The sequence below is a fragment of the Vitis vinifera genome, chromosome 16, assembly GCF_030704535.1.
Source record: "Vitis vinifera cultivar Pinot Noir 40024 chromosome 16, ASM3070453v1".
In the NCBI taxonomy this organism is placed as follows: domain Eukaryota; kingdom Viridiplantae; phylum Streptophyta; class Magnoliopsida; order Vitales; family Vitaceae; genus Vitis; species Vitis vinifera.
Window position 1 is genome coordinate 1,182,080 of NC_081820.1, and position 25,440 is coordinate 1,207,519.

General features: G+C 31.7%; 3 protein-coding genes across 3 annotated transcripts; all 3 read right to left on the reverse strand.

The window, feature by feature from the left end:
- Positions 1 to 596: 596 nt before the first annotated feature.
- On the reverse strand, positions 597 to 5,406 carry LOC100251027 (uncharacterized). Its single transcript, XM_002271617.5, has 5 exons — positions 4,570 to 5,406; positions 2,803 to 3,065; positions 2,390 to 2,507; positions 1,596 to 1,804; positions 597 to 1,293 (listed from the first exon to the last, which is right to left on the reverse strand). Exons 1-5 carry the CDS (start codon positions 4,909 to 4,911, stop codon positions 840 to 842), a joined length of 1,386 nt encoding a protein of 461 aa, XP_002271653.1. The 5' UTR covers positions 4,912 to 5,406; the 3' UTR covers positions 597 to 839.
- A 117-nt stretch (positions 5,407 to 5,523) lies between these two features.
- Positions 5,524 to 14,412, reverse strand: LOC100245886 (2-methoxy-6-polyprenyl-1,4-benzoquinol methylase, mitochondrial). Its single transcript, XM_002271722.4, has 9 exons — positions 14,291 to 14,412; positions 13,756 to 13,864; positions 10,076 to 10,202; positions 9,932 to 9,993; positions 8,279 to 8,437; positions 8,015 to 8,159; positions 7,172 to 7,243; positions 6,213 to 6,321; positions 5,524 to 5,763 (listed from the first exon to the last, which is right to left on the reverse strand). Exons 2-9 carry the CDS (start codon positions 13,847 to 13,849, stop codon positions 5,662 to 5,664), a joined length of 870 nt encoding a protein of 289 aa, XP_002271758.1. The 5' UTR covers positions 13,850 to 13,864; positions 14,291 to 14,412; the 3' UTR covers positions 5,524 to 5,661.
- Positions 14,413 to 15,699: 1,287 nt separating this feature from the next.
- On the reverse strand, positions 15,700 to 16,634 carry LOC109124204 (11-beta-hydroxysteroid dehydrogenase-like 6; the record flags this gene model as incomplete). The annotated part of the gene is made up of 3 exons (XM_019226009.2): positions 15,700 to 15,810; positions 15,922 to 16,087; positions 16,485 to 16,634. Coding segments are annotated over 3 exons (327 nt in total), but the record flags the coding sequence as incomplete, so codon positions are not given.
- Between the last annotated feature and the right edge of the window lie 8,806 nt (positions 16,635 to 25,440).

Below are 25,440 nucleotides of genomic sequence, written 5' to 3' on the forward strand. Positions count from 1 at the left end.
TTCTAATGAAATATTCATGTCTTTTTTTTTTAGAATTTTATTTTTCTCTAAGCATTCTCATTTATTATTTTCTCATTTCTTCTTTTAATTTTTTTATTTTACAATATAAATATTATAATTTCGGATACGATACTTGTTAAAAATTAGAATGAAATTTAAATTCTTTTATTTCCTTTTTTGAAAATAGGAAAAACATTTGTTAGCTTTGAGAATTTAAATATTATATATATATATATATATATATATATATATATATATATATATAATTTTATAATTACTTAAGTATGACAAATTATTCAAATTTTTAATAAAAATAATAATTGAATATTTGTACATTAAGGTTATATGATTTTTTATGATTAATCTTTTATTTATTGAATATATATATATATATTTAGTCTTATTATTTAATATAAAAAACTCTCAAAATTTATTTTTTAAAAATAAAAGTAAAAATAAAAAATTATTTTAAGTTATATGGAAGGATATTATTATAAATTTATTTCTTTTTCATTTCCATTCCTATTATTATTATCAAACATTGAAATGAAAACGAATAATCATTCCAATCTTGCATTCCTAAGTTCATCTAAATGTTAGAAATGGAATCATCAAATTCATTTTTATCCACTAACAAATTGGAATGGAAACAAAATATTCATTTCCATTCCCTATTCCGTACCAAACACCCCCTATATGGAGTATCATGTACAGAGTTGCAAAATGTTGTGAATTCAGTGTAAAAACAATTGACAAATCGACCAAGAATCGCCTGGGAATTATGTTGGCACCAATGCCTGGTCACGGTCGAACGGTGGAGCCGTTGTGGTAGAACCGGATCACAGACTAGAAATATGGTCAGAACCAATGTCCGACCGGATGGTGGAGCTGTTGAGATGGAATGCAAATGACTCCGCCAGTTCAACGGCGTCATGAACACTAAGCCGGGTGCCCTGTTGGCGAACGACGGTGGCTGCCACCTTTGCGGCTAATGTGCCCATGCCCTTCACATCTGACACTCCCCGGAGAAAACTGTACAGAATACCGGAGGCATATGCATCGCCAGCTCCACAAGTGTCCACTGGCTCACACGGTGAAGGAGGGATATATACAGCTTCTCCTTTTATGCCAATATACGAGCCTCTTGGGCCGTCAGTGACAGATACTAAGGGAACAAAATGGCTAAGATACCTAGTAGCCGAGGCCGGGCTTTCCTTCGAGGAAAAATGGCACAACGCTCTTGCTTCTTCACTGTTTGCAAACACGATACCGGCGTAGTTGCCTATGATTTCCCTGAGAACAGAGGAGACAGGTATGATTCATTTTGGTTTTTTTCAAACCATAGTGTTCCATAACAATCGTCCATGCCCTAAAGTTGTTTCCCCAGCTATAAGTCAGAAGAAATAAGTAAAATAATTCATTAACTTAAAATTTATTTTTCATTTTCCTTCCCTTTTTCTTTTATTTTTTATTCTCTGACATTTTCCTCAAAATTTTCCCAGAACCAAACATCGGACTAAAGATTCAAATCCTTATATCAAATGAGAAATGAAGACAACCTAAATCTAATAAAGCAAGATGAGTTAGAAGCTCACCAAAAATCGTCGTAATGCCTCTCATTGCAAGAGACATCCGATGCTGTCACTGCAACTAAAGAACCATTCCGATGCGCCTCCCTGCATGCTTTTGTAATTGTTCTGATAGTGTCAGGAAGTTCAAACAAATATCCTTCGACAACAAGTATGTTCGTCTTTGAAATTGTGCTAGCCAAGCATGCATCATAATCAACGGTAGAAGATGTGCCCTGAAAATGGTAAAGATTTAAGCAGACATATTAGGATAAACCGAAAAAAGACATGTCAAAGTTTAATATGAAAATTGTAAAAGGCCATAGGCATTTAAGGATCCTCCCGGTTTTACAAGAAAGAACACAAGCAATTCCCAGTAATCTGGGAATGATCATGGACAAAAATTCTACAGTTAAAAATATTGGATAGATCAAAGCATGTATCTTCTCCAATTTGATCAGAGACAAAAACAGTTCAGTTTTTTAAACTCTTGAATAGCTGGTGGCTGAAATGTATGAAATTTCTTATCTTTATTCATCTCCATCTACCGGGATATGAGAGAGTCCTCAAAAAAGTGTCTATGTCACTTCAAGCAAGCGGCAGAACAAATTTTAGACCACATGATTTGCTCTTCAAAATTTTAAGGCCTATTTGAAAATGTTTTCAAAAACAGTTCTAAATTGTTTTCAAAAACAAATTTCTATTTAGGAATTTAAATATTATAATAATTTTCTCAACTTGTTCTCTATAAAGGTACTGTACACTTATAACCTGTTTTCAGAATAAATTCTCAAAAAACTGTTTTCCATAACAGATTAAACCTGATATGCAAGCATCGTGCGCTGAGCATCTGGAGTCGTGAGAACTATCACTGTCCCCGTTGTCCCATCCTTAACAGGTGCAGAGAGAAAATTCACATTTGCCCGACGCAATTTTGTTCTACAAACCATATCAAGACAGTATGTAGTTAGTTAAAGAAGATCATTGGAGCCACACTTCTTCTTATCAGCAACCGAGACATCATAATTGAATGTATCTCTAATTGAATAGGTCACTGATTTTCTTTGAGTATATTTTCCTAATCAGATCAGATCGGCCAATCTCACCAGCTAGAAACATTCTTCACATGCTCTTCTCTTTTTCCTTTTTTCCCTCTTTTTTTATTTTATTTTTTTTCTAAAAAAAAAATCATAGAAAACTATGAGAATGAAGTGTAAGCCAAGTGAGATCCCACCTGTAGAAACTGCCCAAGGGATCACTTCCTATGCTGCCTGCCATGGCAACATTTAAGGGGGGGCCTCCAATGGACCGACCGCCAAGTCTTGCTAAGGCCACAAGGCTGTTGGAAAGGGATCCACCAGCAGCAGCCTTGTAACTGCAACCATCCATCGCCTGCAAGACTCTACCCCTCTCCTCATGATTCACAACTTTCCTCGTCCCCTTCTCTAGTCCCAATCTCTCTAAAAATTCATCATCCACCATTCCAGAAAAATCTACCTAGAAACACAAATCAAGGAAAAAAACATACAAAAATTAATTGCTTTGTTCATGCTCCATTATGGGTTTTTCACTCCTCAATAACTGCATATACCGGAAAAAGAAAATTGAAATGAAAACAACAATCAGGTAAATAGATAACGCATATTGCGAGAAGTTCTCGATTTCTTGAGAAGTCATCACTACATTACATGGATATAGCATGATTAGAAGCCGACACTTCAAAGCTCAAACATCACCATCAGATTCTACAAAAAGTAGGGGAATAAATAGCATAAGAATAGAATATATCCCCACCCTCCTGGAATCCCACTTAATTTCCACAAAATTCAACTAAATTCATTATATGGATGGCCCTAAACAGAAAACTGAAATTTTTTAGAGCAAACCATTCTTTATTTCCCCAACTTATATGCATACCTGTTCACCATATTATCCCAACTGAATCTGAAATTTGTCAATAAATTCAAAGGGCGAGGAAGAAGGTCACATTGGCATACACTAATTTGCTGAAAACCCCATCCTTTAAACAGAGACATGATCTTTCAACAGGTTAAAATTTTTCATGTTCCATTACTAAACCCAAAAAAGGAAAAAGCGGAGACCTAAACTCATGATCCCAACAAAACCCCGTCTTCTTTTGGATGTCCCTTGATGCTTGCTTTAGACAATACAGGCCTGATTGGTAACATTTCATTTTTCCCCCTTCCTCTACCATGAAAATCTTCCTTTCTCTGCTATTTCTGGTTTTTTTTTTCCGATTTATCTGGTACAATCTTTATAGACTTTACCAGTAACCTTTTTGGCACCTACTCTTCTCCTATCATTTTTCTAAGGAATCACATTAAATCTAAATTCATTTTCTTAATCATTTCTATAACAGAAAATATATTTAAGAAGGAAATCCACACAAGCCCTAGCCTTTTATTTTCATTGTTTTTGGTAAACTCGCAACACAAATAGAATATAACTCAAAATTCTATCTTGATTTTCTTTCATTTTCTCCTAAATTTTCTCAACAACCAAACAAGCCTTAAAGATTAATAATAATAAAAATAAAAACAAGAGTAAAAAATGGTAAGATTCAGTTGTTTTCTGCTATATTTTCTCAGACCCAATAATAAGGGGCAAAGATGATCACACTAACAATAAAAAGAAGACAATACTTTTCCTTTCTTTTCTTTCTTTCCCTTCTTTTCTTTTCTCCTAATTTTCCCAGCAACCAACCGAAGGCCCTAAAGGCAATAATGGTAAAAACAAGGCACAACATTGTAACTATCTTTTCGTTTCTCCTTTATTTTTTCACCAACCAAGCAGAAAGCTGAAATTAAATTGTAACTTTTTTTTCCCACTCCCCAACATTTTCACCGGTCCAGACAAAAGGGCATCTGGATAACATCACTAAAAGCAAAAAGAAGACCCGAAATTTATAACTTAGATGTCTTCTTTCCTACATTTTCTCAGCAATCAAACAGAAAACTGAAATAAAATAAAATAAAATTACCATAGCCTGGCCAAGACCCAACACATCCCATCTCTCAGGCACCACAGAAGCACCCATCTCTTCCTTCTCTGCTACTTCTTCTCCATCCTCATCCTCATCCTCATCCTCATCGTCTTCTCCTCCACCACTCAACCTTGAAAATGAACACCTTGGGGCTTTCATAGTCCTTGTAGAGCAAGAAAAAAGGGAATATGTGGTGGGGATTTGGTGGGTTTTAAGGGAAGATGAAGGGTGGGGGGAAAGCGAGAAAAGAGGAACGGTGGAGAGTAGAGACTTGGTGGTGGTGCAAGGCGGAGAAGTAGGAGGAAGGATAGAGAACGACATAGTTCCTATAAATGACATGGAAATTTTGTACTATTTTTGAGGGTGGCGGCGGCCGTCGTGGTGGCGGCGGGGATGGGTGGAGGTCGATTCCTCAGCCCACCTCCAGGGGTCTCCAAATCTATCCATTAGAGGCCTTTTATAGACGCACATTTTCATTTCCATTTTAGGTTGTGTTTGGATACGTGGGATGATGGTCAACCACAAACATTTTTTTTTTTTCAAAAAAAAAATTAAATTAGGGATTCAAATATAGAAAATAGTGAGCAAGGAATTTCTAGAAAGATCGAATAGTTTTTTTTTTTATTCCTAATAAATTTCTATGATTGTGTTTCAACTTTCAATGCATGTAAGAATATAAAATTGTAATGATAATTTGTTTTTAGAAATTATCTAAATGTCTGATTTAAAAAAAAAATTGTTTTTAAAAATTTATATTTTATTGTTTTTGGAAAACAAGTTTTAAAAAATAAAGAATTATTCTTTCGATATTTTTTATTACAAAAAAATGAATTTATTAATAATTTTAAAAAATAATTTAAAATTCAAAAAATATATATAATGACTATACAAATAATAGACGTAATTAATATTTTGAATTCTTTAATAAATTTTTTAATTTTTAAGAACAAATTGAAATTAAAAAAATTGATTAATTAATTATAGATTAAATGAAATAATTCATAACAACAACAATAACCTAAAAATGGCCATTAGTTCCAAAAATTGAGTGAAAAACAGTGAGCAGGTGTTGAATTTCAGATCCAAACCCTAAAATTTCAACCCAGAATGGATTGCCACCACCCCACCAACAAGATTTTCATATTCAACCTTCTGAAACCCTGCATTTGCGATCATTGAAGCAAATTTCTCCTGCAACCACAAATTAGAAATCGATAAAATTGTCGATTATAAATGCACTTATGTCACAATCTATTTTTAGAACTGCAAAAATCCGCTCAACTGATCATTGCAGAAGCTTTCCAAAGACGGTTGGAACATTTTAGAAGCTTCTAGAACAACTTGGTGCGTCCAATACAGAGTATTTAAGGACGTGTTTAAGAAACTGTTTTTCAAAACTGTTTTCTATTTTCTAAAACAATTTTTTTTTTGAAAATTTGCTCTGAAAATTTTCAGTTTGCTAGAAAAATAAGTTTAATGAAATATGTAAGCAATGCCAAACTTTTCTTTCGATGTCCGGGCAACAACCAGGCATCTTAGAGGATCCACCGGCTTTGCAGAGCCCCAAGGTGCCTAGGCAGTGCATGCATGCATGCATGCATGCTAAATGCTATTAAGATGTGAGGAGTAGGGATTGAAACCTGCGGTGGAAAACGGCGAATACTCTCAACTAAATACTGGTACGATGCCCGATCACCTGCTACTAGCTCCCCCATGGCTGGAATGACTGAAAACGAGTAGTAATCATACCTGCAAAAGGAAAAGAACATCCCTAAATTTCTGGGTAACCATAGAAAACAATCCTAACCAAAATGAATATATTTGTATCACAAAAGGGACAATAATTGGAGGTATCATTGTTTCAGGTACAAAAGTTTCTAGAGAAACGGAAAATGCTCTATCTCTGAGTGTGGTTTGAACAAATTGATCTGATTAACGGAAATAACTAGTTATGTTTACAAATGAGCCAAGAAATCGATCACTGATCCAATTTGAATACATCCACAGGATAGACCTTTCAGAAAAATGAAGAGTAATGGCAGCAAGTGATACTCCCAGCCAGTTAAGATTACGTGATGATGCAGACAAAATAGTACAAGAGGAAAAGAGGAACAATCCTTAAGAGAGAGCAAGAGAACTCCACCCTAATAAGAATAGCCGGGGGAAATTCATCAAAACGATGGCATGAAGAATAAGACGTTATATGGTTTAGGTGGAGGGTTCTGCAAGAAATAAGAGAAAATCCCAAGAAGAAGAAAAAAAAATGGCATTGAGTAGTGAGAATCACACACTGGCCAAGGATAGAAAATGTGCCCCTAATAAAGATGGATGCCAAAACAGAACTGTCCCTCCAAAACTGTTTGAACTTTTCTTATACCAAACCTTGCAGCACCACGGCACTTCATGAATAATGGGGTCAAGGTGACTTCAAGGTAATTAAATCTATAGAATTTCAAACCAGCATAGGCAAAAGTAAACCATAGAAACAAAAAAAAAACAAACACTCCAGCCAATTCTCGTATCAAAAACCTAGGTGGCAAGGCAATCTATTGGGTACATAAGAGTTCTTGCATAAGTGAAAAGCAACAGTGATACTCACAACTCCTTAAATACAGGAATTTCCACATGGCTGAGCTCAAGGCAAAGGAATCTTCCTCCCCGTTTTAGTACCCTGGTTAACCATTGATGTTAGTTGAAACTAGCAGAATAAAAATAAGAGCAACACATCAAAAAATAACTGACATTGATCAGATGAACCTAAAGGAAATTAGATGGAAGGGCTCTATGATAAAGTGCAACTAAATGTTTGTTACTCTTGATAACACAAATTTCTTACTCCAATACCATCATCTTCCCAGAAAATTTGCAGTTTAGTACTAAATAAACACAAATGTTTTAAGTGAAGATGAACTCATTATTCCATTCCTGTTCTTTGCAATGGCAAATGCAAGCAAATTCAAAGTAGCTGGTAAGTCCAGGAAAAGAAACATTAAGATTAAATGACCAACCTAATTGAGTTTATCCTCTCTCTCTCTCTCTCTCTCTCTCTCTCTCTCATGCTGCTTACTCTAAAACCAGAGAATTTACAGCCAGACATAAAAAGTCATCATACCCAGAAACAAGCACAGGATAAGTTTGCTCATAAAATAACAGTTTACACAAAACATCATATCACTAGTTCCTCTAATTTCCTATATTTCAATCGAGATATCTTCAAAAAAATTGCCTATGAAACTAGGTGACATGTTCATTTGGAAATTTAATTGACAAAAAATAATTTTAAGTTTTAAAGAATGGATTAGATAACAAAATACCGCTTACTCATTCCATTGGGATTGGAAGTCGCTGGTTACCAATTTAGTTTAGCAATCTTTTGCCTGTATCAGTATTAACTGCTTAGCTATTTTAAAGATATTACTAGACAGAACAACCAGAGGCCTACCTGTAAGCTTCAGAAAGAACTTTTTCTATGTGTGTGACATTCCTAATCCCAAAAGCAATTGTATAACCGTCCATTGAATCATCATCAAAACTTAAGGCTTCTGCATCTCCCTCCAGCCATAAGAGAGTTGGGTCTTTTCCAAGACCTGTAGATATAAAGAGAAGTTTCATAAACAGGACATTTTGTCCATAAGAAACAAGCAATTGAAGATTTCTAATACAACACTCTAGTGTGTATATTTAAGATTCTCTAATTTTATTCCACCTTGCTCCATGGCCCGCTTTTTACCAACATCTAGCATTCTTGGGTTGATGTCGCATATGTATATCTGAGTTTCTTCCTGTAACTCGTCTTCAGGGACATTGTGCATGGTTCGGAGCTTCATTTTGTTTATGGTTTCTAGGATCTTGAAAGCAACATCCCCTGTGACATAAAGAATTTTGGTGTCAAGATTATAATATAGGACTTACTTAAGATCCCACAGAGGAAGAGAGGGGGGGAGGGGGGGAGAGAGAATGTGCTCCACCATAGCTAGTAAATTCACATTCAACCTAGAGAAGATAGAGAATATGTAAAGGTCAATTTACATCAAAAGAATAACATTTCTCTTCACTCCACAACTTCATTACTTATTACTTATTACTATTACCTAAAGCAAAGGGCATCACATGCCTTTGACCACTGTCAAAGCATCCTATTCTTCATATAACATGTCTGGGATGATTGATAGCTGTGAAATGGCTCAAATCTCAATCACATATAGTTTTATGAACATTCTGATGCATGTGTGAGTTTGTGTGCACAAGCATACTGTATGCACTAGACCTTCTAATAGTGAATATTTAATAAACTAATATTCTTTAATAACGACAATTTTATAGAAACAAACTTCATTCAAAGTTGCATAATTCATACTCTTTTTTAGAAAATTTGTTCTGCAACATTAATTAGTCAAGCAGAAATATGCTTGTGTAGTGGAATAAAATTATTAATAACAGAAAATAAAAGTCACATATAAACAAGTCCTGGCCAATTCTCAGCCAATCAAACCCTATGTCACAAAGATAAAAACAAACAATTGTTTAATCAGAATTAGCCAAGCCAGACATGATTCATCTTCTTCTCATTCCTTTTTCCTTTTTAAGAAATGCTGCCTCCGACTTTGAGCCCGCAACAAAAGACCCAAGAATTCCTATTAAAAATAAATAAAGCCCCAAGATTAACCATTGAAGCAATGGATTTTATCTCCTCAGGTCTACAGGTCTTTCTCTAATCATTATGGATGCTTAGTCCACAAGCTTTCCTTTATTCACACATACAGTTGTTTAGAGGGAAGTTGCATACCATTATTTTTTTGCAAAAAGGTCAAAATATAGTTCCAAAAAATGTGTAAAAGCTTCTCTCTCAATTCATTAAATTGCATACTTAGGCACAAGTTTTGGTCAATGAAAGTTAAAAAAAAAAGGTATTTAATATTTAAATGAACTGATAAACTACACACCTCCTACTGTTATTAACATTAGAATGTCAACTCTATCCAAAAAACTGAATATGATAGATTGAATCTTATTAAAGATGTAGCTGGCAGTCATCACTCATCAGAACCGTCTAGTTCAGGGTGAGGATACCTTAAATGTAAGACATTTCTAATCATAGGTCCATGTTCAAAAGTTCTTAAGAGAAGCACAAAAATAAAAATCTTTGACCTCAGTAGCCATCTGAAAAGGGGAGAAAGTCCTTTGCTTCCCAGGTAAAGAACTCACAAAAGAAAAATCTAATCAGAAAAGCACTTATTTTCCTTTATAGTTTGCTCTGCTTCTTGCCCCATCCTTGTTGAGCTCCCTCAATCATTTACCCTATCTACCTAAAACACCAAGCAAAAAGACTACATATAATAATTGTACAAGGTATGCTAACCTGTTCCACCAGCCACATCAAGATGCTTCATTCCAGGAAATGGATGCAATTTAGAGACCAACCTGTTAAGCAAAAATAAACTAATATAGAAGCAAAGCATCATAATTTGAAATAACTATTTGAGCACAACAGCAAGATTCAAACCTATCCTTCCATAATCTATGCAATCCACCACTCATCAAATCATTCATGAGATCGTAACTTGAAGCAACACTGGTGAAGACATTACCAACCATCTGGCTTTTTTCTTCTTCTTGCACTTCTTTAAATCCTGGAAATATAATTTTGGTTACCAACCAGTCTAAAATTGTGAAGGGGAAGAAGGCTGCTTGTAGACAACATCTAATACATAAAACAAATTCCATTTTACCAAGGATAGCAGAAGCATGCTGTTTCAAATAGTTAAACTAGGTTCCCAGTCAATACAATTTGGCAATTGGATTTATGGATTTTCTCAGCACTTCAATATACAATAAAACAATAATGTAAGACTTTTCATTTTTTAAGGCCATGTTTGGCTAGATATAGTAGGGGATATGATAAGAGAAGAGATAGTATGGGATAGGATAATAGAGGAGATATTATATCCTATCCTATGTTTGGTTGAACATAGCATTATAGCATAGAATAAATGATGGGATAACTTATCCTATCCTATACTCAACCAAAGTGGGATATATCATCCAACCTTTTTTTTATATCCCTTTTAAATGGAATATGTTAATCCTAAGCCAAGATATAGGACATGCATATCCCATGTATCATATATTTTTTTTTTTAATCAATTTTTATTTTTTCATATTACTTATTTTGCAAAATAAAATTTTTTATTATAAAATTAAACTTATGGTTAAGAAAGAAGAACTAAAACAATATTTATAAAATATATTGTAAAATAATATTATATTAATATTATTTTTATATATTGAATAGCATAATATAAATTTTTTTTGTAAAATAACATATCTTTTTGGATATATTACCGTAGAATATCATGTTCATTGGATATAATATCCAAGGATATGCATATCCTAGGTTATGCATTTCCTGTCCAATGGGATATGATATCTTAAAATATACATATTTTATTCTATCAACCAAACGTAGCCTAAAAGCTTTGTAATGCAAATAGTTGTATGTATCAGTATGCTAACTAAAAAGAAAGTCAATCAGTTACCTTTCTTGTGTTCTCTCTAGGATTAAGTAGATTGTATACTTTATCTAACCTTACCCCCTGAGTATAGGTGCATCTTAGGCTAACTGTTCTGAAAAGAGGACATCAATATCAATAAGAAAAGGTTGTTTTATGTGTGTTTCAGAAAGATGAATTTAAGGAAAAAAGTAGCAAATGCAATGTTTTCTAATACATGAAAGAGTCGAAGCACATAAATGATCTTGGCCCCTACCCTTGATAGGGATGTAAGGACATAGACTTCTTTACCAACTTTTAAATTCTCGTGATACAAGTGAAATAAATAACATGTATCATTTCTCCTTTGTGACGATAAAACCCAGCTGATAGTAGCTTTCCAATTTCATGCATTCCTTGTGGTTGCCAGTAGATATGTTTTAGGCTACTGCTTCTTATCGGCCAGTGTTTCTGAGTAGAGAAACTTCACTTATCATCCCCTATGGTACGGACAAAGAAGTCAAAGCAAGAACCATGTAATTCCTAACAACAAAATCAGTCTTTCTTCTAGGTACCTTTTATATATAGATATATGCAAATAAGAATATTGTTGATAGTGTCTATTCAAAAGAAGGCGCACCAAAGTACACAAAGAGTATACAAAGGTGCCACAAAGGCAATGAGATGGAGAGAGTAACAAAGAGCACCTCTCCCATCAAAAAGAGCACAATGAATCAACAAAATGTAAAATAGACAAAGAGGCTTCATCTAAAAAACTTTCTAACCCAATGCCAAAGAGACCACAAGAAAGAGTTTTTCAGAGCTTGGTTTGTTTTTTCCAAATTTTCAGATGTTGTACAATTCCTCTCCCTCCAAATGGTCCAAAATAAGCATAAAGGGGCAGCCATTCACGCCTCCCTACACTTCTTCCCCACAAAGGTCCCCTACTAGCGTGATATAATCTCTCTGATCATAGAGGGCAACATCCACTCAACCTTATACAACAAGAATAATAAGTGCCAGAAAATCTTAATTATAGCACAAGGAAAGAAGACATGGTCAGCTAATTCCTCAACTTTAGAAAGATTACACCTATTCTCCAAAATCCATCCCCTTCTTTTTAACAAATCTGAAGTCAAAATTTTGCCCCAATCTACCTCCCAATCATTGAACTATCTTGAGAAGCATGGACCCTAATGTCCTCCCTCCCTTAACTGCTCCCATATTTCCACAACCCATGCATGCTTTGAGATGGCTATAAAGCGAACAAAGCCCACTTACTAAACTTCTCAACAACTCTTTTTTGAGCCTCCACTTCTTTAGTTGATATGATTGTTTCTCTCTCCTTTACATCCTAATAACCAATCTGAGCTATAGTTTTTTCTTTACCTAAAGCCACATTCCCAGATACCTCTTTATTCTACACCTTCATGTCTTTGTATAGAGCTTTTAGCTTACAGGCAAGAATTAAATTGGATCATCCCCTAAAATTGTAACCCATCCAGTAATTTTTTAGTTGCTCTTTAAACCCCTCCACCTTTAGCCACATATTTTCAAACCTGAAGGTGGTTTTCCTTCCCTCATCGCACCTCCATCCAATAGAATGGGAGAGTGATTTGAAACTTACCTAGGTAAATAGCTTTGCAACAGACCATAGTAATGGTTCTCCCAAACTTTTGACACCAAGAATATGGTCAACCTTGGTGAAAGCTGGTCATTCTAACCTCCACACCACATATAGGGTCCCCCTAGTGGGGAAGATCATGCATATTTAGCTCTTCTATCGCCTCAGAGTATCTCATAGCCAGAGACAACCTGACACAATTCCTTCTTTGCCTCAGTTCCAAACCACATTGAAATCCCCTTCTATACACCAGGGTCTTCCCACAGCTTTCTGATATGCCCTAACTTTGCACAGAACTCTTCTTAGTCTCTCTCTTAAGTTGGCCTATAAACCCATGTGAACACCCAGGCAAATTTATCTGACATGATACTGAATCAACACCTTCTTCCATTCCAATTAGTTCAAACACACTGTCAACTAAAGAAGAACCAATCTGAGCCATACTACAACACCACTAGATGATCCCCTAGCTTCCATAGAACCCCACTCTAAGAATCTCCCAACCCCTAAGGTCCTAGCTAATTTCAGTCATCGCCTGCACCTTGGTTTCTTGCAAACACACCAAATTTGCTTTCTGCATTCTGATAAACACACCTCTACAAATGCCTATGATTCATTTCTTCACATAACTGTAATTTAGAAGCCTCCTAACACATAAATGTTCACCAAATGGGGAATGATACTGAATGACAAATGTATCTCAAACCATCACTGTTAACATTCAGCTCAGTTTTTGGGTTAACAGTCAAGAGCTTTGAGCAAATATAAAATTTAAATTTTTAAGGATCCATTTGATTTCAAAAATAAAAGATGGTTATCATCACCGCCATCAAACAGGCTCTAAACACTTCAAAATCTTTTACAACAATTCACACAGTATTTCCATCACTGATTCAAAAACTCAAGCTTCTTTAGCATCACATTTAGAATCTGACCGATCAAAAGAAGTTTGATTCAGTAAGAAATTTTCAAGCAATGCAAATCAATTGAAAGCTTGGATGAATGACTCTGAAATGAAAAAACAAATATCTGAATCTCATCTAATCAATGGCAAAGGATAAAGAGAGTTACCAAAGCTGGTGGCATGTGAATGCAACAAAGAAGTTGCAGAGAACATGGGCAATAGCTTGTTCCTCATATTCATTGAAGCAGTCCTCAACGCCATTGATGCTACCAAACCCTTCAAATTACAACCAAATAATGTCATTTTAATACGTGTAAAATTCACGAGAAATTGGGTTTCTTCCAAACGCATAAATTTTCCCTTATCATACTTTTTTCCATGTGAATTTTCCATCACAGCCAAACGAGGAAAACTGGTTTTTCCATCGTGTAAAAAGTTCAAAGAAATTGGGGATATGATTTCCATGAATTTCTTCGAATTTTTTCTTCCCAACCAAACAAGAAATTTTTATTTTTCCTGTATGTAGAACCTAAAAAAACATTGGGGTTTTTCAAAGCAGAAAATGGGGTTTTCTCTTCAAAATACCATAAAAATTCCCCTGAATTTCATCGAATTTTATTTTCCAGTAATTTCCATCAAACCAAACAAGAAAACAGGCGAATTCCTTGAAGAAGTCTGAGTAGAAAAGCTTTGTGCATTTACCAGGGCAGTGCAGAGAACTGACAGCAGGGTTTTGGAGGAGAGGCACAAGCGGAGGTCAATCAGGCACAGAGAAGGGAAGGTCACGTGCAAGCAACAGATCAAGTAAAAAATATTTTAGATCTTAAAAGCTGTTTTCAAATCGAGAAAAACCGTCGATTTAGTAGGTACCGAACATGAATTCAGCCGTTAGATAGGCGCAATCCTAGCCGTTTATGAAAAATTGACCATGTAAAATAGCCGTTAGATATGATTAAAAAATTACTTAAAAAAAAAAACATTAACAAATGTTTTCAATTTAATGACAGTGTTTTCTAAATTTTGTTAAATACTGTTTTTTTAAATTAAAAACGATTTTTAAAAACACTAACAAAGTATACAAATATTACAACTTTCTTTTTATAATTTATTATTAAGTATCAAATATCATTAATTATTTAATGAATACACAACCCTGTAACCTAAATAAAAAAAATATTGCCAAAAAAAAATATAATAATTTAATATGAAAATAAAATAATTCTTTATGGTATTATTCATGACATTTTTTAATTTTAAATTATATCTTTATCATAAAAGCAAAAATGTGAAAAAATGTTTAAATAAAAAAAAGTGATTGAGAATATGATATGAACAATGAAAGATAAAGGTATGAAAAATATGAGACACGATACAAATAATGTAAAAGAAAATAAAAGAATAATTGGTTGTATGATTTAAAAATAATTTTTTGTTTTTAAAAATAGTAAATTGTTTTTAAAAATAGTAAATTGTTTTTAAAAATTCTTAATATTGTTTGGTAGTTATTATATATAAGTAATTTTTAAAAACAAAATGAAATGGAAAACATTTTTTAAAGAATAAGTAGAAATTGTTTTCACCAATTTTTAAAAATAAAAGAAAAACATAAAAAAATCAAATAAAATTCAAATTAAATCAAACTTAAGATAAATAAACTCTAAATTAAACAATACTTAATGTATTTGATTCATTAATAAACCTAATGATATTTAAAAATAATTTAAAACTCAGTGAACCACTTAATACTGAAAATTTATTAACAAAATTGGTTTAGTGGTTTTTTTTTTCTACATAAAATCATTATTTAAATGTTGAATCTCAGCATTGAATGTGTAAATCCAATCATGACCATCCATTAGTTGAAGAAAAAAAACGGAAAAAAAAAAAAAACAAAAAACAAAAAACAAAGCCTAACCGTTGACGGCATAGCAGGTTTCTTCCTGACGCTTCAGCCTTCGACAACAGGCTTGAAGTCAGATCCGCAAGAGCTTCGAAAACTGCCACATGTGAACTGACCTTCTCCTTGTGTTAAGTTTCTCCATTTTTTTTCTTGTGAAAGGAAGGTTGTAAATCAGTTTGGAGACAGGAAATAAATCTTTGAGCAAATGGATCGCTCCGTACCATTGTGGCTCAGTCACATACCTTTCTCCTCGGCAGATACTATCGACAAGGGACTTAGTAGCTGGCTCAGTGTTCATCACTGGGAATCCCTCAAAAACACCCTGCACGTCCACAGAAACCTTTACTCAATTTTATAAAAATCAATTAAAGCCTAGCTACTCAACAAATAGAGAAAGACCATTCAGTTTTGTTAGTATAATGAAATTAAATACTTTGCTGTTTTCTGGGGATAGTATGAGTTCTCCATCCTTGGATAAGATTTTTTCCCCGGGACATCTCGGAATCTATTATACCAAGAGTGGCAATTGTTATGGTGACTGAAGGAGCCAGCTCAATTCTCAGTGCCTCGAAGAAGCCTATTAATGCTGCTTTACTTGCCTGAAAACCAAAAAGGATAAACACAAGTGACTGAAAAACGGAGCATTTGAATAATAGACGAGAGAATATGTAATGACCTGTTTTCAATTATATAGATATTATTCATTCTAGGTTTTAAGGATATTCGTGACTTTAAAACGTGTCTGCGTAATTAAGAGAAATCAAGACACAAAGAATTTTTTTTTCTATCTAATATAAGACATCACGATCACCCTCCTTATAATATTGGATATTGGAGAGGGGAATATATTTATAACGTAAACTTCTCTTAATCTTATAAACACATTTTAATATCGTAAGAGTTTTTAAAACTCAAAGGGAACAATACTTATACAATTGAATATAAGTCGTTACAGATTTTGATGGAGTTTATGCATGTATGAATGCAGTTGTTTACACTGTAGAAACTCAATCTTGGCGGCTGCAGAAATGCACAAGAAGATGAGTTAACAAAAATCTTGCCCTTGGTCTTCTTGAGGTGAGGAATTGCAAAATAAGTTGGATAAACAGTGCCCCAGAAGTTCACATCCTGTTGGATCAATCCAAAAGATAATAATTATGATATTATTTAGGCTATCATAAAGGCTAATTAAAAAAGAAAAATCAGATATAATAAAAGTTTATGTATGTTCAAATCCTTCATTCTTTATATAAAAGAGAATATGTATGAAATTAATTAATTTTAATTTTAATTTTAATTTCAAAACTTATGAAAAAAACACAAGAAACACATCAACAAGCTTTTCAAAAACTAAAAATTGATCCACCAAAGCTGAGGAACATTAGAATGACACACTTATCTTCCCATCAATGAGTTAGTATTGAATTATATTGATAAAAAATTCTACCAAGAGCTTAACTTTAGACAAAATTAATAAGCATAGAGATTGAGAAACCTTCCAAATTTATCATATGAATAGGTAAGTAACAAATGATTATTAACACTCTAACAAGTAAGCTTAAGCTCAAATGAGACTTAGGTGGTGTTTGTTTTTTTACTTAATTCTAAATAAAACTTTAATACTTAATAGTGTTAAATGTTAGGTTGTTTGTTTTTGTAGTATTTTATTTCTATAAGTATTAAAAAGTAAAGAAAAATTGTTATGTTATTTTTTTTATTTAGAAAAAAACTACATATTTTGGTTTTTCTATTTAATAAAAAGTTTGTAATAAGTTATGAAAAAATAGAAAAACAAACAACATAAATTTTGAAAACAAATTGCTTTCAGCAAAAAGCCAAAAAAACAAACACCACCTTACTCATGACACCATAAAATAGTGAGAATGTTAATTTCTTTCCACTTATGAACATATATCCATCCATGAGACAAAAATTATTTTCAAGACACTCTTCCTTCCTAGAGAAATTTAAGATAATGTTCCAAGAAGTCAATTTGCACATTTCTTGATCGGATTTATGTTTAACATGACCCAGTCACGTCCCTTTAACAAAGTTCATACCTCATTTGCTTTTCATATTTAGTATTGAAATGATTACAAAGATATAAACTTTACCCTAAGGATAAATTTTTGACTTGAGGAACACTAAGAAAGCCTTTACAACATAACGACATAAAGGATGTCTCATTCTTGCAATGGAGGCTTTTCACACTTAGAAACATTACCAAGGAACCATAACCATTCTAGGAAACTTAATATATATATATTTTTTTTTTCATTTTTTAAAACTTAATTTCAAAGAAAGGGCAAACAATCAAGGAACGATCATCTCAACCACTCAAGGAATTTCCGGATGACTTTACCCACTCTTTAATGCTCATTAAATAGGTACAAGTTTAGATTTAGACTTTAAAGAGCATTATTCATTATTTATGCAATCACAAGGTTCAAGAGCTTTTATTATAAAACCCATAAAGATATTTAAGTTCAGATGCTACAAAACCCATAATTGGTTTGTAATAATAATACATTGGAAGGCATTGTTTCGCTAATAAGGCTTTGTTTTACTTTGAGTTTTGCATACCATTAAATAAGGCATGGTTTAACTTTGTTTTACTTTGAGTTCCACATATTATTAAATAAGACATTACTTAACTTTGGCAAAAGTTGGCTTATTACGATAAGTAGTGGTCCACCTTATTAGCGTAGACCTTCTATGTGAAATGTATACCTCTTGCTATAGACCAAATGTGATCTACACACATTTTTATCATTTTTTGAAGTTTTAATAAATTTTCATCCATAGATATTCTTTATCAGAATTTTTGTTGATGTTTTTCGACATATCTATAAAATTCAACTATTCATATATTTGGGAAAATCAATACTTTTATTCTTAGGCACCACCATTCTCATAGCTTCACCTTGACAAAAATGTTGGCTGCCACTCCATTGTTTATGGCTTCAAGAGACATGGGTAAATTTGTTTAGGTCTTACCATGCATGTTTGTGGATATGGGCTTGAGCCTATTTGCAAATTGGATTTTTTTCCTTTTTTTAAAATGAATTCTAGGCTTTATTTGTATCATGGGTGATTATTTAATTTTGGATATTTGGACTTTAATGATTTAATTGAATTAGGCTTCAGTTATTGATTTGAGCTTGTTTACTGATGTTGGGCTTGGGGTCTGAATTGCATTATTTTTGGGCTTAGTTTGATCTTCATATGGCTTTGGACTTATATGATATTTGATCCTCATATGGGATCTCGGCTTTTATGCTATCTTTTTGGTTATCTTGGGTTTGGGTTGGGACTAATTTGAGGCATTGAGACGGGCTTTAAGTTAAGGATTTCTTTGGGGCTTAATTTTATTTTATTTGATTTGGGCTTTCAATTGACTTGTTAGGTTGAGCCCAATATTGGAGGCATTTGAGAGCGCACAAATCTTTTGAAGCTAACTACCGAAACCGATGCACCTTGGATTACCATTTGCCACGCGCCACCACTAATTTACTCTCCAAGGCCAAGAGAGGACAAGGTGGAGAAAATCCATAAAGCTAAGTGTTATCATCCTCTCCACTGAGAGCTCTACAAGAGGAAGGCACTGAGATTGTTTAATTGGACAAGGCATAATTTTCTAAGGGGAGAAGGAGAAGATGCCACCAGTTTTTCTCCCCCGGCAACAACACTAAAAGGAGTGTTTTTGTAAAAACCCCTCCTGAAGATATTATTGGCTAACTCGTGACTTTAAACTTGTGTACTTGCTTTTTTATATATATATATATATATATATATATATATATATATATATATATATATAATGTCAAATGTGTCTAGTAGGATTGTAGTGTCAAATAGACAGATAGATAGTCCTTTTGAAACTAAATAAACTCTCACAAGGGATGTAAGGTTCCAATCTCGTTGGGCCCAAAGGTGCAATGCCTCAAACCCAATTTAGGGGTAAAATGGCAATTTAAGAATTATTAATTAATTAAATTAATTTAATAAGGATAAAAAGGTATTTTCATATTTAAAATTCCTATATATAAATTAGATTTTTCATATCTTCTCTATTTAGAAAACCTTTTTATTCAAATATAGAAAGATTTTAGGGCTGAAGATTTGGAGGTTTAGGGTTTGAAGATCAATTTTTCAGATAAGATTTTTATCCTTAAATTAATATTTTATATTCACTAATTAGTTTTAAAAACGTTAGATATTCTTTGAAAGATCTCAATCTAGATTAGGGTTTGCTAAATTAATTTTTAGACTGGAAATTTATGAATGTGGATTAATTTGTGATGAAAATAGGAAAATTTAAAAAATTTCAATTGAATAGAAAACAAAATCAATAAAAAATCAAAGGAAGAAAAGAAATTTTAATTTAGAAAATAAATAAATAAATCGTTTGTGTAGGCTTTAGATTTGAAAAAAAAAAGTGTAGATATATGTACTATGTGAAAAATTAAAATTAAAATAAATAAATAAATATAATGAAAGGCGTATAGGTGGCTGGCTCTGTACAATGTTGTGGGATTAAAAAAAAATGAAAAAATTGGAGTACCCGTGTGTTGCTAAGGTGTTGACTTAGACATTGAAAAAGATTGTATATGTAAATATATTATTATAATAATAAATAATAAGAAACATGAGGTTTACTGTTTTATTCTTAGGGTTTTGTGCGTGTAATGAAAATAGGAGAGTAATGGACCGGTTATGTATTGAATTTCAAAATTAATAAAAATTATAATATTTAGTTTTAAGCTAACAAATGAAATATTAATAATAATAATAGTTTCCTATATATGTTTTAATTTAATTTAAGTATGTAAAGAAATAAATAGTGATGGTAAGATTAAGAAAGAAAAAGAATTTTACAATAATTTGGAAACTCATTAAATTAATTTATTATTGTTTAGTAAGTTGAAAAATAATATTGGATAGTAATAATATTAACATGAGAAATTAATTAGGATCCCTAATACTAAATAAAATATATTTAGGATTTTTAAATTTATATATTTGGATAAATAATATTGTGTATGATATTGTGTTAGGTGGGGAGGAAATTTTTTAGAGTTAAATACTTCAAAATTTTGAGTGCTTATTCAAGGTAAGGGAAATTAATGCAGATTTTTATAAAAGAAAATAATTTCCTTTTTATATTGTATTTTGAAATGTGTAAAAATATTATTTTTATCTTTATGCATGGATCAAATATGTGTTTTGTATGAAAAGTATATTTGAAAATTTTCTTTGTTTATGAAAAATGAAAAATTGAAGAGATATGATATATTGTTTTGTAAGTTTAAATTAATGAAATAAAGTGTTTGACTCTTGATTATATGGTCCTAGTCAACGGGTTATAATTGTTGACATTTCGGCCCTAATCAACGAGTTATAATAGTTGATATTATATGATCCTAGTCAATGGGTTATAATTGTTGACCTTATGATCCTAGTCAATGAGTTATAATTGTTGACCTTATGACCTTAGTCAACAGGTTATAATAATAGACCTTATAGGCCTAATCAACGGGTTATAATTGTTGATATTTGGTTTTGTTCACCTTAAATGAAACAAATTTGAAATTAGTCACTCATTTGTAAAGTCTCACTTAACCGGGCACCATTTGTCATACGATAATTAGAGTAAAAATATTTTTAATGTATTCGATTTGGTTTTGATGAGAAATTGTTTTAAAATGGATATGAGGAAGTTTTGTTGAAAAGTTTGAATGTATTAGTATTTTGAACTCAAAAGTTTTTATGAAAATAAGTATATATTATATCTCTTATTTGCAAACATGATTGAAAATGTTTGATCCATGAAACTGCATTGATGTTCCTTATTGAGCTTTAAGCTCATGTCCCTTTGTTAATAATCTTTTAGGCAACCTTAGTTCGGGTGAGGAGTGACCGTTAGGGGGAAAATTTGGCTTCATTAAGGTATTTGTTTAAATTTTCTTTATTTTGGACATTATTAGATGTTAAAACTTAATTCTCATTTGAATTATTTTGAGTTTGGAGTTATTTGGACAATAACACTTTAGTTGATGTATTAGTTTTTTTTTTTTTTTTTAAAGTTGATACTTGGAGATTTTAGAATTTTGTCATACTACTCTGAACAAGAATTTGGTAAATTTCTAATTACAATACGAATGTTTGTGTCGTTTCTACTTTGAGCATTTGAGCTTGAGGTGTGAAATGACCGTCATACCCTTGGAATGGGTTTTGGGGCGTGACAAAAGGACTTTTATAACTTTAAAACATGTCTATAAAAGTTCATATATGTATAATAGTATAAACTTTTTCTCCTATCCCACGTAGAATATCACAATTTTTTAAAACAATTTTAAAAGTTAGTATTTGAGGATTGGTTTGAAAATAATTCTTTGATGTGTTATAAAATAAAAGTTTCTTTTAAAAACTTAAATGTTTTTAACCAACTATTTTTTATATTTTTAATTTTTTTTTGAAAAAATAATTTTTATTTATAATGCTTTATTTTTAATTATTCTTCATATTTTATTATTATTATTATTATTATTATTATTATTATTTTAAATAGTCCTCATAAAACACAAGTGAAAATAATTCAAAACAACTACTTTGAAAACACTCTTTTTTCTATTTTTAAGACTAGAAAATTATTTTTTGTTTCTTGGTTGTCAAATATGTTTCCTTGTTTTTTTGTTCTTAAAAATTTAAAAAAAAAAAAACTATTTTTATAATAGTTAACAAATCAACCCTATATACAGTTCCTTTTTCAATTTTCTTTATTGTCGATTATTATAAATATTTGAGATGTAATCATCATTTTAGGCTTATAATAATAGTTCTAATTATGAGGATGAGATTGCATGAGTTTAATTATTAAACTGAATTAGATATGTATTTTTTATTTCACTTCTTTTATTTGCCTATGTTTACTCTACTTAAATTCCTAGCTAAGGGTTTCATTAGCTCCAAAGCTTGAACCTTAAGTTTTCAATATGTGCACTTGGATTCCAAGGTTCCAATGAATCTTTAAAAATACTTCAAGTGATTTACCTCACTTGGAAACCACTTCTCACTAGACAAATGAAGAATAAAATGAATTCTTCAATCATAGTATAGCAACCAAAGCTCATAATACAATGGAAATTATGAAGACCTGAAGATACACTTGAAATAAATACAAGTTTAAGAATAAATGCACTCATCAGATATTTGAATGAGAGAAAAAGTTGGCTTCACAATTTGAATGTAGCGAGCCTCATGTACATAAATGCTCTTAAAGACTTCGATTTATAAATTTTCAGCTCAAAATCCCCAAAACCCTCAAAAAGGGCTATACAGATCAAGCAACTAGTTAGATTGGTTCAATAACAATTATACATTAAATGCATTGGCAGGTAATCGTTAGGGTTTAGGACCCCAACCAATTGAGCAATTGGTTCGACTAATTCAAACACACTATTAGAAGAGAGAGTACGCACAAAGTGCGCCTATATTGGTCAAAGCCTAATTGGCTAAACCAGTTCCACTTATCTCAACTAGCTGCATTATAAGGTATAGAAATGACCATGGAATGAGGTTGAGAACCTTCGATAGCATGTGTTTAATCTCAAATAACCCTTTAAAGCATGTCTAAGATGAATTAGGGTTAATGTTTCATCAAAATCATGAAATCATCTAATTTTAAGAAAATGTGATCTATTTAAGTTTAATAAGGGATGGTTTTTGAAACATAAAATTTGTGACTTAAGTGCATGGACAAGAATCAACCTTATAAAAAGTCTTAGGTCTTCTTAAGTTTTCAAAATACTTAATCTTAAGGTGTTGATATTCTATTTTAGTTACTTGAACTTTCTTTAAATTTTCAAAAAAATCCAAAACAGTTGACTTGATTTGAACTATTAGTAGTTTTAACCTTATTTTTTTATTATCAAAACTTGATTAAGAGAACCCTTAGGTTAACAATTTAGCTATATTTGGTTTTCAAAAAATTTGAGAGAAAATGCAAATGAAAGAAAATAAATAAGAAAAGTAAAAAAGAAAAGAAAAAGTGAAAAAAAATACATCTTTAGAAAATTTGCCACCCCATTTTCTACCTATAATTGAATTTTGGAGCATTTCAAGTTATCTTGGAAGTTAGTATGGTATTATGACATGATAAATCCCGAGAAATCGGAGATATCTCGCGATATATCGCATGGTCAACGGAAGTCAAACGCGCTACAGTGCCTGTATGAAAAATGCCTTCTCCTTTTGCTTTCGAGGGGATTTGAACCCAAACCAAAAGGTTTGAAGTCCATTCCACTTGCCATCCAAGCAAACTTGTCCTTGTTATATATTGTGCACTAAACTTATATATACTTAAACTCATTATATAAATAAAATATTAAAAGAATATTTTAAAGAGCAAATTATTTTATAATTAAATGCAAAATTTTCTTTTAATTGATTACCAAAAATATGAAAATTATATAATTTTCTTCATAATGTTTTTAATATCATTAATAATTAATTAAATATTAAAAAATTATATATATATATATATATATATATATATATATATATATATATATATCATAATTTATTAGTAGAACAACCGATTCAAAATTTAGGCATTTTAAAATGTAATCCAAAACCTTTTTTTCCACACATTTTATATAAAGTAATAAAAAATGAGATTATATAACACCTCTTGATTAATTGTCTTAACATGAGATTGCCAGCCTGTGGGGGTTGCTTTGGTATGGCCTAAATTATTTATTATTAAAGGTCTCAATAGATAGAAAGTAGAGTTTTAGATATCCCACGGTTTATTTCCTAGAAAAAGGAATATCATGCATCAAAGAATAAAACCGTGGAGCCACTGTTTTTAAGGATTGTTTTTTGTTTTTGTTTTTTTGTTTTTTGGTATTTTTTTATAAATAAAAAAAGGTAAAATAGTCAAAGAATTAAAACCTCTTTTGACTCGTTCTCATGCTAGCTGATGGGACCAGCCCTTCAACATCCAAGGGAAAATAGTCAAAGAATTAAGTGGTTGATTTTCAATGATCCATTTTGCATTTCTTGTCTTCCCTATTTACTTTTTTGTTCTCATTATGGTAAGTCGTTATCCATGAAACATTATTTGTTAAAATAAGTCTCAAGTGATTGATTCGAACAATTCAATGACTTGGCAACAATCAAAACCATTCTAGAGCTAGCAATCGAATGTACAAAGATTTTGTGATCGAGATTTAATGAACCAAAAGTTATCATTATTAAATATGACAATGTTTACTAAAATGTCTTGCTTTCTACAGAAAACTAACCAAATACACGATCAACAATCATCACGGGCTTTTTTAACTTGTACGGTTATTTTAAAAAATAATTCTTAAAAAATGGTACTTTGAAAAATAATTCTTAAAATATGATACTTTGAAAAATAATTCCAAATCTACGACATTTTTTTACCATTTGAAAGATGTTTCTTGAATAGACATCTTCTATATTTTTCATATCAACCATGAATATTAAAAACAAATTGAATTTGCACTAAAGATGTCTCTTCAAGCAACACCTTTTATGATTCCATAAAATTGAATTTATGTTAAAAATGTCTCTTCAAAAGACATTTTTCCATATTTTTTTATTAGTGATATACGTTAAAAAAAATTGAATTTATACTAAAAAAATATAATTTCCACAATACCACAAAATCAAATTAATACTAAAAGTGTCTTTAGAAGAAACATCTTTGATAATTTTCATATCAGTTACACAATGAAAAAAAATTGAATTTACATTGAAGGAGTTTATACAGTTCCATAAAATTGAATTTATATTAAATGTGCTTTTGAAGAAACATTTTCCACAATTTTTATATTAGTCACCTATCAAAAAAATTAAATTTATACTAAAAGTATCTCTTAAAGAAAACCTTTCAATATAAATTTAATTTTATGGAATTGTG